Source organism: Suncus etruscus, chromosome 5 (assembly GCF_024139225.1).
Source record: "Suncus etruscus isolate mSunEtr1 chromosome 5, mSunEtr1.pri.cur, whole genome shotgun sequence".
In the NCBI taxonomy this organism is placed as follows: Eukaryota; Metazoa; Chordata; class Mammalia; order Eulipotyphla; family Soricidae; genus Suncus; species Suncus etruscus.
Window position 1 is genome coordinate 23,971,243 of NC_064852.1, and position 16,682 is coordinate 23,987,924.

The 16,682-nt window shown below is 39.2% G+C and overlaps 1 protein-coding gene and 1 non-coding gene across 2 annotated transcripts in view; one reads left to right on the forward strand and one right to left on the reverse strand.

Annotated features, from left to right (window-relative positions):
* Window positions 1–1,370, reverse strand: part of RAB27A (RAB27A, member RAS oncogene family) — a 34,459-nt gene extending 33,089 nt beyond the window's left edge. The window contains exon 1 of the mRNA XM_049773716.1: window positions 1,218–1,370. Coding sequence (XP_049629673.1) covers window positions 1,218–1,370 — 153 coding nt within the window. The remainder of the gene's footprint in view (window positions 1–1,217) is intronic.
* A 1,964-nt stretch (window positions 1,371–3,334) lies between these two features.
* Window positions 3,335–3,441, forward strand: LOC126010584 (U6 spliceosomal RNA). The gene has a single exon (XR_007496605.1). It is a non-coding gene; the product is annotated as a U6 spliceosomal RNA (small nuclear RNA).
* Window positions 3,442–16,682: the final 13,241 nt, after the last annotated feature.

Below are 16,682 nucleotides of genomic sequence, written 5' to 3' on the forward strand. Positions count from 1 at the left end.
TTCACTCTATCCCCTAGTATTATGTTAATATGTACCTAAAATATTATGGTCAACAATATGTAAGCCACTATGATCAAAAAATTATATTTTATAAAAAAAGAAATAAAAAAATTCACTTTGTCTTGATTTTTATAGATATGAATCAAACAAGTAAGCTCAAAAATAGCAGAATTTAACTTTCTTAATGTTATCTTTGTGATTTTTAAAATTTATTATTCTTTTCTTTTTTTATTTTTGTTTTTGTTTTTGGGTCACATCCAGCAGTGCTCAGGGGTTACTCCCAGATCTGCTCTCAGAAATTACTCCTGGCATGCTCAGGGAACCATAAGAGATGTTAGGGAAAGAACTCAGGCTGGCCTCATGCAAGGCAAATACCCTATTACTATTACAGTGCTATTACTCTAGCCTCTGATTACTTAGATTTTTATATCAGTATAAAACCGAGTTTAAAATTTCAAAATGATTGGGGCCAGAGCGGTGGCTCAAGCCATAAGGCGGGCTAGCCTCGGACAGACCACGGTTTGATCCCCGGCGTCACATATGGTCCCCCAAGCCAGGAGCAATTTCTGAGCACATAGCCAGGAATAACCCCTGAGCATCACCGGGTGTGATCGAAAAACCAAAAAAAAAATTATTTTTTCAAAATAAATTGTATTTTAAAATGGTGAAAGAGAGCTGAAGGACAGTAGAAGCAGAGTCTTTTATAAATTGTACAACAAAAGTAGGCTAATTCTGTAGAGTTCAGAAATGAAGATACAAGCCAAAAGTGTACCAAAGGAAACAAAAAGAATCTTTTTCATGATTACTTGCTTTACCTTCAACACAACTTTTTGTTGTTGTTGTTGTTTTTGGGTTTTTTTGTTTGTTTGTTTGTTTTTTTGGGCCACACCCGGCGGTGCTCAGGGGTTACTCCTGGCTGTCTGCTCAGAAATAGCTCCTGGCAGGCACGGGGGAGCATATGGGACACCGGGATTCGAACCAACCACCTTTGGTCCTGGATCGGCTGCTTGCAAGGCAAACGCCGCTGTGCTATCTCTCCAGGCTCTCAACACAAATTTTTATCATTCTTTTCAGCATAGTCTCTTAAATAACATTGCCATTTTTATATCTTCTTTAGATTCCAACTTCAGCTCTTCTAATTTCATCAAAGTAAACTAAACCAACATGTAAATGTGACCAAGAGATTAAATTTTTACATAGAAAAATGAATAACTTACCACTCTCTTTTCCCTGAAATCAATGCCCACTGTCGTGATAAATTTGGAGTTAAATTTACCATCTGTGTACTGGTAAAGTACACTGGTCTTTCCTACTCCAGAATCTCCCAGTGCTAAAAACTTGATGAGGTAATCATAGTCTCCATCAGACATCATGATGAATTAAGTTGTTAACCTGCAAAATACAAATATATATTTATTAAAATCTATTCAAAGGTATAATTTTTATAAGCTCAATAGTGCTTCACCTATATTCCCAAGCATTCTGTGAAGACAGGTTTCAATATTATTCACTGCCACAAATGACCTTAAATTTGCTAGATGAGATGTTAATGAAGTAATAGGTGAGAGTTTAAATTTAATGTGCATAGTATAGTTCTGTTAAGATAAAATGCCACATAAGAATTATGGTCAAGAAGAAAATTGTTGCTATCATTTCTATGGAGCCCATAGCATAAACATTAAGCCACAAAAAGAGGAGGGAAGAATGTTAGAATTTATATGTGGGTCCACCAGTAGTTCCAATTCCCCCTCCTTTTTCAAAGTTTCCAAGTAGGACCAGGATGAATGTCAACATTAGAACATATGTGAGGCCCTCGGTTTGCACTCCAGGACTGTGAAACAACCAAACTTCATCTACATTTTTAGTTTTTTTACACATTTACATACATTTTTAGTTTTTTTCTTCTTTTTACTTGATTAGATAATTTTATTTCTCGAAATGTCACAAATCATTGTAGTTCCTCCAAAGATAATGCTAAATTTATAAATAAAAGTTGGCTTGCAGTATATCCTATATATAATGCTGTATCCTATATATAAAGCCAGACTTTTTTGGACTATCACTGCTAAGATGAAAATAAAAGATCAAATTTGAGCAGACACAATTCAGAGATCAGAGTGCTAACACAAAGAGCTTATATACTTAAACTTGCTCGGCCTTCTAATATGAAATACTAATAGTTCAGTTCTTTGATAGCAACAAAATCCAAAGTCCTATTAACAATGAAGTCTGTCTCCATGAATAGTCTTCATCTTTGTATCTACCCATCTTGGTATATGCCAATCAGTATATGCCAATATGAAAATCAGAAAAATAATTAGCTATCCTATACCACTGACAATTCTAGCTGCCTGTTCAAATGTACTGGCACCTTTCCACACACTTAACCCGCCCTATACTAGGTGCTCTTGTCTTCCTTCCTCATTGTCACTTTTTCAACAAGCCCTTTATCTAGAATACTCAATTCTCCTATAGGACGGTCCATAAAATATTCATCCATATATATTTATATCCATTATATATCCATAAAATATTAAAGTGGCAAGGATGTTTATTGGTTTTCAAATCTGTCACCCCATCCCAATCTCATTGGTGACTCACCTTTTGCTCAAAATTCCTAATGCTGAGCCCCCAGGGTTACTTCAATATACTTCCTTGCAGTACCTGTACAATACCTGTACAGACCTGCAACTTCCTTTTCAGATATGTCTGGTGAGGAACTAAGGGAAGAGCCTCTATAAACATTCAGAATTATATTTGCACACTATAAAAAGTGACAATTTACTGATGATGTATTGCCTAGGCTACAGTATAGCTGAGTTCACAGGTATGTGTCAATCGTTCTTAATATAACAAAATTCCTCTCTGAAAAATGACCACTTAGATATCAGTGAATAGTCTAGCATGTCTTAATTCTTTAACACCAAGTTGATCAGATGTTCTTTCCTTCTATGCATAAGAACCTAAGTTCGATCTCTTATACTTCTCTTGAGCATTCAGAGTGGCCCCATTGGTGGCACTACTCTGCCTGTAATATAGCTTGTTGCTTACTCTTTCAAGATTGTCTTCTCTCTTGACCATGGATTTCCTCCTTCCCTTCCCCCTCACCAGCTCACATCTAAGTAAGTTTAATTCAATAAAAGCTATCTTGCTTCACCTAAAAATAGTATATAACCAATAATGCTTGGTTCTAATTTTAAGAGATCACTTCTGTCAGCCTGGTTTCACCAGTCTCAAATAACAGAAAAGAGGTTAAAAATGATCAAAAAGGCAGATATAAATTATTATATTATTTAATCAAATAATTGTTGTCTACTTTTAAAAACTCACTGGAGTGCTCGCTTCAGCAGCACACATACTAAAATTGGAATGATACAGAGAAGATTAGCATGGCCCCTGCGCAAGGATGACATGCAAATTCGTGAAGCGTTCCATATTAAAAAAAAAAAAAAACTCTCACTGGCGGGGCCAGAATAATAGCATAGCAGGTAGGGCATTTGCCTTGTATGCAGCTGAGCTGGGTCTCAATTCTCACTGAATTATAATATTTGCTCTAATTTTATCAGCTTGTAACTTGTTAAGTCATCAAGAATATGTGTGTGTGTGTGTGTGTGTGTGTGTGTGTGTTTTGGGTCACACCCGGCAGTCTTCAAGGGTTACTCCTGACTCTATGCTCAGAAATTGCTCCTGACAGGCTCCAGGGACCATGTGGGATGCCAGGATCCGAACCATCGTCCTTCTGCATGCCAGGCAAACGCCTTACCTCCATGCTATCTCTCCGGTCCCCATCAATAATATTTTTTACTGACAAGAAATAATAAACAGTTCAAAACTAGAAATATAAAATAGTGATTAGGGGGACCAGCGAGGTGGCTCTAGAGGTAAGGTGTCTGCCTTGCAAGCGCTAGCCAAGGAAAGATCGCGACTGCGGTTCAATCCCCCAGTGTCCCATATGGCCCCCCCCCAAGCCAGGGGCAATTTCTGAGCACTTAGTCAGGAGTAACCCCTGAGCATCAAATGGGTGTGGCCCGAAAAAAACAAAAAACAAAAAAATAAATAAAATAAAATAGTGATTAGGAGCACCCAAAGTAGTAGTGTGGTATCTTTAGCTTGAACTAAACCAAAGCACTTAATGTTTCACTTACATTACTTGTATAGTCTCTGTAGCCCCTAATTTAGTTTTACCACATAATTAGTTCTGTCTATACTGGAACAGCTTGTATGTGTGGGAAGTAAACAGTAAACAACCATCAGAGGGCTGTGTGTGAGTAGGTCAACATATACATACAACATTTAAAACAGTATGTGACACTAAGTAAGTCAATTTTAAGTATTAACTGCTATTAGCATCATCATCTAGCCAACAAGTTTTCAAGGGTTAATGTGTAGACCATATTCCATATTCCTTTTTTCTTGAGAATTTCAAAAAAGAAATGAGTTCCTAAATAAAATTAATTAAAAAAATGAAGACCTATGAAAACTAACAAATGGCTGCAGTTAAGAAATCAAGAATGTTCCAACTTAAGACATGCCAAAGACTTTCTTATTCAGCTCATTTTTTCTCTCTCCTCCTTACACAAATATTTTTTCAAAGTGACCCACCCTCAGTCTTATCAGATTAACAAAAGAAAGCAAGAAACACCCACTTCCTCAACATGCACTAATGTGGTGATAATTGCTGGTAGAAAGTCCATGATCTTTCTGTTTTAGAAAACTAAACAAATTTTGTTCAAGTAACAAGACAGAGATCATTTTAGCTAATACCAAAGAAAAAAGATCTCTTCTCTCCCTTCTCCCTGCTCCCCACTTTCTACTTCCATCACTATTCTTCCCATCCTCCCTCACAGTTCTTCCCCATACACACACCATAGCCCTATTTCTTCCTGAAGCTTCCTATTAAGGTTGATTATAGGGCTGAAGAGAGGAATTTGCCTTAGGTAAGGAATTTGACTTTAGTTTGACTCCTGACACTCCATGTGGTCCCCAGCACCTGCCAGGAGTGATCATTGAGCACAGCACCCTGAGATAAAAATGTTTTGAGTGTGGACCAAAAACAAGTTCAAAAATAGGTCTTTGACAGGAAAGTGTGGTCCAGCGTTAAAGCACATGGCTTACACATGTGCAATGCCTTGAGTTTGATCCCTGGTACCATGGAAATAAAGCAATATAGAGTTTTCTGGGTTTTTTTTTTTGGGGGGGGGGGGGATATTGTGCCACACCGGCAGCACTCAGGATTTACTCCTGGCTCTGTGCTCAGAAATCTCCCCTGGTACGCTCGGGGACTATATGGAATGCAAGGAATCGAACCCGGTCTGTCTCGGATTGGCCTCTTGCAAAGCAAATAAATGACCTACCATTGTGCTATGACTCTGGCCCCCACTGCTGTTGTTTTTAATGTGCCATTATTTACCTATTCTAGAGAACACGGACAGCAAGAGCAGAAAAGGGGATGAGAAGTCATAAGAGTAGAAGAGACACTTTTTCCAATATACCAAAGTATAAATAGTCAATAGGGGTTTTATTGTTACTGTTTGTTGTAATTTATTATTTTTTATTTTGCCACTGAATTAGAGTTTCTCATGATTGTGTTTTAGGCATACAATATCTTTACCAGTGATTGGTTGAGGATAGTGAGTGTTTACCAAGTGAGCTCTGGACAATTTGAATTTGGTTCCTAACATCAAAGCATATCTCTGTCACTATAAAACCAGACCAGTCATTTCCAAGAGTGGGGCTTCCCTCTCTTCCACAAGAAACAGCAGGAGATAGTGTCACAGTGTCTGCCCCAGTATGCATGAACTTCTTCATCTTCATTGCTGGTTGAGATATAAGAGAAAAGACTTCCTGGATAAGCTGAGAGTGGTAGGTGAACATATAAACAAGGAGCTTCCTTGTTGATGAAAAGGCAGAAAGAAAAAAATCCATTGGATTTCCCTGTCTTCTTACAGAAAAGTGAGCTTAATTTTATCTAATTTTGAATATTAGATTGCAACTATATTACTCATCTTTTAGGACCTATGATTCTATCCATTGATTAGGACCTCAGCTTCTATCCATTCTATCCATTTTGTCCCAATAACATAATTTCATCTCTCTTGTTTGTGGATTTTTAGTTTGGGGTGATAGCCAGTGGTGCTTAAGGTATATTCTTGGCTCTGTGCTCAGCAATTGCTACTGACAGGCTTGGGGGACTATATGGGATGCCAGGGACTGAACCGGGGTTGACTACATACATACATACATACATGATACATGACAAATGCTCTACCTACGCAACAATTTCAATGTTTAATGGTAATTAGTATTTTATTGACTAGAATAGTTTCTGGTTGTAGAAATCCATGACCAAAATCATGTTCTGGCAATTTTTTTTAACTCATGGAGGTAATTGATTCACTTATTTAAAAGATGCATATTATGTAAGCCTCTTTTGGGATTGGAATATGAATATTTTTCAGAATTTATGGAAAACAAATCTAGTAGAACACTGGTGGTTCATTACTTGGAGTTTGTAAAAAGCACCCATAAGGTAGGAGGAAAAGGGAAGTCTTAAAGCATGTCCTAGATAAAATATGCACAATTCAATGGCAATAGGAATGTCAGTTTGATTAGCTGACTAATTTCTCAAACAATATGAAGGCAATCCCATAATGGACACAACTGTAAGTTATTGCACTGGAATATAGAACCCATGACTAAATGTGTTTCTCTGAGACACCATGAAGCTGGGAAATCTCCAAAAATTCATTAGAAGTGAAAAATCTATGAAATCTCCTACTCAGTAGTTGCTCATTCTGAGTAACAAGAGAGGAGTCAGAGTCTCTTAAATCTAAATCAAAGGCTATCACTATCCACTTTTGCAAAGAGCAGACCAAAATGTCAAGGAGAGGCCAAGTAAATCAGAGTGACTCTATGACTGCAACAGATTAAGGCCTAACCACGCAAAAAAACCTGTTGTTTTTTTCCACATTACCTGGTAAATGACACTGAGCACACATGAAAGGGGTCAAGAGTAAGTGAAAATACTGCAAAATTAAGTGTAAATAGTGCAAAGTAAGTGCAAGTAGCACAAAAAGAACTTGAAATTAGAAAACACACTTCCCTTGAAGCTCATCAAGCTCAATAAATGGAAACAAAAGGCTCAACTAGCATCATCCAGTTCAGAAAATCCTCAGACAATGAGGATTTAGTAACACCATTGTGAGATATGACAATTATAACAAGTTTGCTTTATTGATGTTTTAAAAATTAATTTCATTTGGGGCCGGAGCAATAGCACAGCGTAGGGCATTTGCCTTGCACATGGCTGACCCAGGATGGACCTCCGTTCAATACCCAGCATCCCATATGGTCCCCTGAGTTAGGAGCAATTTCTGAACACATAGCCAGGAGTAACCCCTGAGTGTCACCAGGTGTGGCCTAAAAACCAAATAAATAAATAAATAAATAAATAAATAAATAAATAATAATAATTCCATTTGCCTTCTTTTTGTAAATTTATATGTGCCTGCTAAGGGGATAGGCTGGTGGTAGGTGGGAAACCGGGGATATTTGTCGAGGGACGGTGTTGAAACTGATTGGTGTTGAAACACTGAATGCCTGGCACAACTGCATTATGAACATCTTCATAAATCATAAGTTATAATACATGTTATTAAATTTCCAAGTTCCAAATTGCAAAGCACTAAACTTCTTTCCATATTTGACCTGGAAGTGGAGTCTGGGCTTCTGCTAATCCAAGTTCTCCCCAAATCTGGGAATCACCCAAAAGACAAACTTGCCTTTCCTCTCCATCTCACCAGCTTAAAGGTTTTTCTATCTTACCACACAGGTAAAATTTCAAGCTGGTAGCCAGAGAAATAGCCACCTGGGAGTTCAATCCTCAGCATCCCACATGGTCCTTCAAGCCCCTTCAGAAGTAATCCCTGAGTGCAGAGCCAAAACTAACCCCTGAGCACTGATGGGCATGTCCCCCCAAACAAAAAAAGTCAATCTGTCTGGAGAAACAATAAATGAAGGAACAAGCCATTTCCTTCTATGAAGGAACCATGATAGATGTTTCTTTCCAGACAAATATTAGAATGAGGGAAAATTTTGAATTAAAAGGGCTGGGAAGATGGTTGAAAAGACAGAAGCACACTTTGCATCATGAACCCTGATTTCAGACCCCAGCAACATATAACTTCCCAAGCACCGCCAGCAATGACCTCTGAGCGATATGGGTGTGACCCAAAACTAACAAAATTAATATGAATTAGAAAAAAATAAGATCTGTTGAAGCTGACTGTAAAAAATTTTTTTAAAAATCAGATAATATTCCTGACTTCATAGTAACTAGAGGCAAAAAAGGCTCTGATATCACTGTCTTTAAAAAAAAAAAAAAAGGGAATATGGAGCCCTTGCATCATCTGTGCAAGGCCCAGATTTGATACCCAATACAGCACACATATACAAATTTTAAAGTCCAAATGAAAACTGAGAACATGGGGCTGGAGAGATAGCATGGAGGTAAAGCATTTGCCTTGCATGCAGAAGGACGGTGATTCAAATCCCAGCATTCCATATGGACCCCCGAGCCTGCCAGGAGCAATTTCTGAGCATAGAGCCAGGAGTAACCCATAAGCTACTGGGTGTGACCCAACCCCCCACCCAAAACAAAGAAAACTGAGAACATGAATCTACTATACTTATTCATCCTATTAAGAAATTATGTTGTGAGGCCGACGAGGTGGCGCTAGAGGTAAGGTGTCTGCCTTGCAAGCGCTAGCCAAGGAAGGACCGTGGTTCTATCCCCCGGCATCCCACATGGTCCCCCCCAAGCTTGGGGCAATTTCTGAGCGCTTAGCCAGGAGTAACCCCTGAGCATCAAATGGGTGTGGCCCAAAAAACCAAAAAAAAGAAAAAAAAAGAAAAGAAATTATATTGAGATGGGGCCAGAAGTATAGCACAGTGGGTAGGATGTTTGTCTTTTTTTTTTTTTTTTTTTTGGTTTTTGGGCCACACCCGGCATTGTTCAGGGGTTACTGTTGGCTGTCTGCTCAGAAATAGCTCCTGGCAGGCACAGGGGACCATATGGGACACCGGGATTCGAACCAACCACCTTTGGTTCTGGATCGGCTGCTTGCAAGGCCAACGCCGCTGTGCTATCTCTCCGGGCCCGGATGTTTGTCTTGTACGTGGCAAATCTGAGTTCCATCCCAGCACTCAAATGGTCCTCTGAGCCTGCCAGGAGTAAATTCTGAGAACAGATCCAGGAGTAACTTGAAAGAAAGAAATTCTGTTGAGAGCTCTAAAGGTAGCATAGGGGCTAAGGTCTTGCCTACAGCTGACACATGTTCAAATTCAAATCCCCACACAACTTGACCCCCAAGCATCACAGGACATAGCTCTGGATACTACCCAACACCATAGAGGTGACTCAGATTAATCACCATAGGCCCTACAGGGCCCAAACATCACCACGTCCCTGTGCCCTGTAGTCTAGCTGACTATGAGTCACCAAAATAACTAGGCCTAGAGACTCCTCAGCACCATTTAGGAGGTTCCTCCCAAAACTGTCTAGATTATATAGCCTCATCCTGGTTCCTTAGACCAAACCATTTGTACATAATAACCATATTTTGTTCCACTGTTATTTTAGAAGAGTGAGTTTTACAGTATACAGTAAGCACTTCCTTGATCTTTGAACCAAACACCACACCAACTTTCCTATGATAAGAAGCTATAACTGCATGTCCACAGGAGCAAAACATTAATAACTAAGCTGTCCCATCATTCTGGTACAAGATACTTGCCACAGCTAATATTGGTCCAAGTATAATTTTACTTTTACCTTGTACTGGCTACCCAACTCATCAACTCTGCTAAGCATCCCAGAGCAGAGCTAATCTGGGGCCCCAGAAACATGTTCTTCAAGTCTATGGTTGTTCACTACAAGAAGCACAGAGGTCACATGTCTCTTTGCTGCTGGTTCTCTTTTCCATAGCCTAGAACTTTCCCTACCATATTCACATTTTGGGTTCTAACAGTCTTTGCCCTAACCTTTCCCTCTCACAGCCAGGTCTTTCTGCTCTCCTTTCCCTTCCATTTCTTTCTTTTCCCTCCATTGCTAACTCTTCCCTAACTCCAGTTTGTTGGTGCAAAATTGACCTTACACTTGCATGTCAATTTACAGATGCATTCCTTGCAACACAGTTTGCTGCCAGGATTATTTCAAAGCAAAAAGCTCTCCTTGCTAAGCTCTTGTGTCTTCAGGGGATTCTACTTTTCCAATGAGTACACCTGCAAAATGACATCTGGTGTTAGAGCCATTTCAGAAATCCAAATGTTTCTTAATACTGCACAAGTTGTAGTTTTCCCAGGATGCTCAATAAAATAAAGATAATACAGTGAGTAAGACACTTTCCTTGCATGTAGCTGACCCACATATGATCCTCTGCATCTCATACAGTCCACTAGGCCAGCCAAGAGTGAATTCCTGAGCACAGTGCCAGGAGTAATGCCTGAATACCACTGGGTGTGGCTCATATTCCCCTAACAGCAGCAGAATATACAAGTTGATATGAGCTTAAAACATTAGTATCCATGGAATTATATGCATTAGAAACCATTAAAAATATTGTAAAACACAGAATCTCAATTTGAAAATTCTAAAAAAAACAACTTCACTTTTCTGATCCTCTAATAAATAATACATTAGACCTAATGGACAAGGTCTAATCAATATGCTTTTTAATAATTTTCCAGAAGCCTTTCCTTGTTCCACCTATTCCATATGGAGTATTCAGATGGACTGTTTGCATTTGTAGCAGCAGCTGTTTCTAGAATGAGGTGTGCCTTAGCTTTACATATGCAAAAGGACTGAGGAACTACAATATGTGAAGTCATGCAGTCAGTTGCCAAATCAACCTATCAGATCGCAATTGGTTTGTTATTGTTTTTTTTCTAACATTATTGCATATTGGTCATGGATAGTAAGTATGAACTGCATGATAACAAACTTGAGGATATTTGGTAAGATATATAAATTTCACAACTATGTGAAAAGGATCTGTCTACCCTCTTTATTGAGTACAAAAGTTATGTGTCTAGCTCAAGCTCTTTAGTGGTGGTGTTCAAACACTTTAGGGACTAGAGAGATTATACAGGGGTAATATTCTTATTTTTCATGTGACTTTCCTTGTTTCATCCTCAAGGTCCCTGTAGAAGAACCAGGAATGATCCCCGAGTGCAGAGCCAGTAGGAAACCCTGAATACTGCTGTATGTGCCAAAACACATGCATGCACACATAAAACAGTTCATTCTTGTTTATATTTTGCTATTTCATTTGCTAGTTTATGAGAAAGAGAGTAATTAGCTGGGTTGGTAAATAACTGGTTAATAACCCTTAGAAACAGTCTAAAGGTGAGAGAGGCTTGCATGCATTGGACCCAAGTTTGATCCCTGAGCCACAGGGCCTCCTGAGCATAATCAGGCCTGGTCCTGGAGGTCACAAAGTACATCAGGAATGGCCCTGGTGAACCCCAAACAGCAGGGCCCATGTGACACAGCATCCTCAGGCCCTACCATTAACTAAATGCCCAGTTGCCCAAATATTGCTAGATGTGGTAAGCACTAGACTACCTGAGCTCCAATTAGAAGCCCTTTCACAAAAGTGGGGGGGGGGGCAAAGAGTGAGTAAGAGAGAATATGAGAGAAGTGGGGCTTTCCTTTCTACTTCATTCTTTCCCTCCTTCTTTTCTTCATTCTTTCTTTTTTCCCTATCTTATCTTCTTTCCTTCTTATTTTCTTACTTAATTCCTTTCTTAATTTTTTTCTTTCTATAAATGACAAACCCAGGGCCTCACTCATGCAAGGCAAGTTCTCTACCACTGAGGCATATTCCTGGCCCATACTTAATTATTTTCAATTGATTGCACAGTAATGTCTTAAGAATATAAGACAACATATAAATGTAAGATTGAAAGAATGAAGTATTACAGACTTTTATATCAGAGAAGCATTTAATTTATGATCTTGTGTTTTTATGGAACCCCGAGACACTTTAAGGAACCTGTAAGGGGCAGGGATGGATAGAGAAATAGTACTGCATGCAGGTACTTGCATATGCCCGATATGAGTTAAATCCTTGATATTCCATATGGTCAGCTGAGCACCACCAGGGGTAATTCTTGAGTACAGAATATTACTTAATATGGTCCCCAAAAAGAAAAAACAATTCTACAAGGGGCTAGAGTGATAGGATGGCAGGCAGGGCATTTGCTTTACATGTAGCTGACCCAAGTTCAATACCCAATACTTCCTTTTTTGTTTATTTTGTTTGTTTTGTTTTGTTTTGTTTTGTTTTGGGGGGGGTTATATCTGGTGGTGCTCAGGAGTTACTCCTGGCTCTGCACTCAGAAATCGCTCTTGGCAGGCACAGGGGCCGACCATATGGGATGCCAAGAATCAAACAGGATTCTTTCCACAGTTGGCCGCATGCAAGGTAAACACCCTACCACTGTACCATCGCTCCAGCCCCTACCTAGCACTTCTTATGGCCCTCCACAAAAGCCAAAAGTAATTCCTGAGTGCAGAGCCAGGAGTAATATCCAACTACTACCAGGTGTGTCCCCCAAACAAAAATTCTGCAAGCTTTAATTTAAAAGTCTTTTTTTTTTAAGCCAGTCAAATTGAGCAGTAGGGGATTATATAGCAACTTTTGTGATACTAACGTTAATAAGTTCTGATAAACCACTGCCATCGGACCAGCCTAAATGTCCTTTTATCCCTGGGTTGAGGGGGCACACCTAGCAATTCTCAGGGCTTAATCCTAACTCTGTTTAAGCATCACTCCTGCTGGTGTTAAGGGAACCATGTGGTGTCAGAGATGGAATCTGAATTGGCAGCATGCAAGGGAAGAACCCTACTCATTTTATTATCCTTTGAGTCCTAAAGCAAGATTGTTTTTATCAAAACTTATTTAAGATGATATGAGGGGAGAAAAAGAGAGAAGTATGTGTTCAAGAGAAACACAGGCTTCTCCAGAGTGGTAAGAGGCAAACAAAGAAATAGAGAGACAAGCAAGGGAGATATATGCTCAATGAAGAATATGGACTTGAAGAGCAAGCTGCCCAAACACTTCAGGACTAGAAAAATATCTTAAAGCGTTGCACACATGCTTTGTATGCAGAACCTCCATGTTCAGTTCCCCAGTACTACATGGTCCCTGGAGCTCTGCTAGGAGTAACACTCCAGTATTAAGCCAGGAACAACTCCTGGGTATGGCTGAAGAACTAAAAGTGAAAAGAAGTGACAATTCATCTTAAGGTATGTCAAGTTTATTTTATTCAGTGTCTCCTAAAATGCCACATCTCAAGTTCCTCCCACCTTATCACAAATCTAAGAATTACCTAGGAGGCACAGATCACAATAAATAAAACAAACCAGAGTTGACATGGATATGGAGGAAAGGAACTCTCATTCACTATTGGTGGGAATGTCCACTCATTCAACATTTTAGGGAATAATATAGCCACTTTTCAAAAAGATAGGAATTGATCTTCCATATAATCTAGCAATTCCACTTCTTGGCATTTACCTCAAAGGTCCAAAAACTCTATTCAGAAATGGATTTATACTCCTATATTTGTAATATAGCAAAAATCTAGAAACAATTCAAAATCTAAAAACAAGATTTCTGTATCTTTACTAAATAAATTATGGTACTGTATAAAATGGAATAAAACATGGCTATAAGAAAAGGTAAAAGCATGCAATTTTCTTCTACATGTATGAATCTGGAAACTATCATGCTAAGTGAAGTTAGCTGGAAAGAGAGAGACAGATACATATCTCTCATATGTAGCATATGGTAAAAATCCCAAGAAAGGGCCCGGAGAGATAGCATAGCGGCATTTGCCTTGCAAGCAGCCGATCCAGGACCAAAGGTGGTTGGTTCGAATCCCGGTGTCCCATATGGTCCCCCGTGCCTGCCAGGAACTATTTCTGAGCAGACAGCCAGGAGTAACCCCTGAGCACCGCCAGGTGTGGCCCAAAAACAAACAAACAAAAAAATTCCAAGAAAACAGTAAATTCCCAAAGGCAACAAAAACTAAGAATTGGTCTTTCATAAGAAGCAGAAGAGAAATTCCTATGGATGTGGAGGCACTGGGACACTGGAGGAAGGAAGTGGACCTTGGTGGAAAGTGTGCTAATAGAATGTTTTATGCAATGAAACCCCACCATTATATTGTAAATCATGATGCCTAAAATTAAAAAATGATTGTTTAAAATAAAAAATGATAACCTGGAAGAAAATTTTGAACTATATTGAATATTCCTGATGAGAATTCCAAGAAGAGTGACCTGATCTTTAGAAGGTAAGGCTTATAGAGAGAAATGTATCATTGCATCACTCATGGAAAAAACCAACTGTGGATCAGGGTCTAAAAAGTTCTGGGAAAATCTGTACTAAAAATACCAGAAGTGAACCAAGAGGCAGCTCTGTCCTTTGGGGCAGGAAACCAGTATCCTTGAAAAAAAGAAATTGTGGTGAAGATGTTTATGACCATTGATGATTCTTTTCTGCATCTAAATAAACATACTAAGGACAGGGGCTACTTTATACTAAACTATAGCACAGAATAGCATAAAGCATTAAAAAACCTTTATGACTATAGTGAAACACTTAAAATTCTCTCTGCTAGGGGCCAGAGTGATAGGGTGTTTGCCTTGCATGCAGCTGACCTAGGATGGATCTCGGTTGGTCCGCAGCGTCCTATATGGTCCCCCAAGCCAAGAGCGATTTCTGAGAGCATAGCCAGGAGTGACCCCTGAGTGTCACCAGGTGTGGCCCAATAACAACAAAAAAAAATTCTCTCTGCTAGTTTGATATATTTCTATGAATTCAAAAAAATTGCTAATATTGGTTTTTACTCTGTCATCGTTGCTAATAGTACAAGAAATGCTCTAAAAGAAAACTTTTCTATATAAAACCATCAGAAATGAAGGACATGGGGTTGGAGCGTGGGTGCAGGGCGTCTGCCTTGCACACGCTAGCCTAGGACAGACCACAGTTCAACCCCCCGGCATCCCATATGGTCTCCCAAGCCAGGAGCAATTTCTGAGTGCGTAGTCAGGAGTAACCCTTTGAGTGTCACCAAGTGTGCCCCCCCCCAAAAAAAAAACTCAAAAAAAAAAAAAAGAAAGGAAGGACATAAGGATTTGGGGATGAAAATGGGAATGATAAAAATTTATCATTTCGCCTCCCAATTAGAGGGGGAAATAATGGAGATACCAAGACCAAACAGATGTAAGATCACTAAGTAGTAAGCTAGGCACAGAGGGACGACTCATTCTAGCAGCCCTGTAGATGAGGGTGGAGGATACGGGAGGCAGGACGGAAACGGAGGTGGAGGGAGGACAATTCGGTGATGGGAATTCCCCTGATTCAATGTTAATATGTACCTAAAATATTACTGTGAATGATATGTAAGCCACTATGATTAAAATAAAAATTATATTATTAAAAAAAAGTTTATCATTCCCTACAATGCAGAGAACCTCATGTGAAGATAGTCCAGACTTCACTCCAGACCAGAGGGACTAAATACACGGTTACAGACACATTCTAACACCAATAAATAAAGGAGATCAAAGGGAAAAAGATGGGGGTTAATGGATCTGGGAAAGAGTGTCCCAAATACAGAACATTTAGCAGGAACAGGGAGAAGGCTGGCCACAAGAACAATCCCCACAAAGAGCACTTGGTAGTTGTCACTACCAAAGTCTCAGAGAGACTTTTTACCTTCTCAGTCAGAGGAATTTATTAGATCCACTTTCTCACTCTACCCACACAGCTCTTGCCAGGTTTCTTCACTAGGTTTCTTCCTCCTTCCTGGACAGATGACAGACAAGTCAACATCCAGGTCAAAAGTTGCTCCCCACAAAAATACACCTGTCTCTCTGTCCTCAGTCACAGCTGAAATAAAGTTGTATGTAGGGACCAAGCCCTTATTTTATACTTTCTCCTCTGAGTTAAAAGTTGAAAGCACAAGGTAAAGCATATGTATTATAGAATACCATGCAAGATTCTAAAATCACACAAAAGTATATTACAACTATATTGGTAGTACAATGTCATATAAATTCATAATCTATTGTATAATTCTATATCACTAATTATACCTATAGTAACACAGCTATAATAATATAGCAGTATGGCTGGCTGTTCAGAGAGAATCTAGAGGACTCATTTAAAAAGAAATGGAAGGGGTTGGAGAGATAGTGCAGCAAGCAGGGTGCTTGCCTTGCATGTAGTCTACCCAGATTCGATCCCCAGTACCACATATGGTCCCTGAGCCCCACCAGGAGTGAACCCTGAGAATAAAGCCAGAAAACAGTTAGGTGTGGCCAAAAAAATAAAAACCAACAAAATTAAAATTAAAAAGAGTAGATAAAGAAACCTCCATACAGTACTAGAAAGATAGCTCAATGGGTTTCTACACACATATATTTTAGATTATGCTGCATAAAACATAAGAAAATTATTCTGCACAGAAATTACTGCAATTTTTAATTTATTCTTTGTGGGCTTACTAAAGACTGACCCTGAGACTCACACATGACATGCACGTGCTCTACCACTGAGCTACAACCCTGGTCCCTACTATTTTTTTCTTTTTTCTTTAATTTAAACATC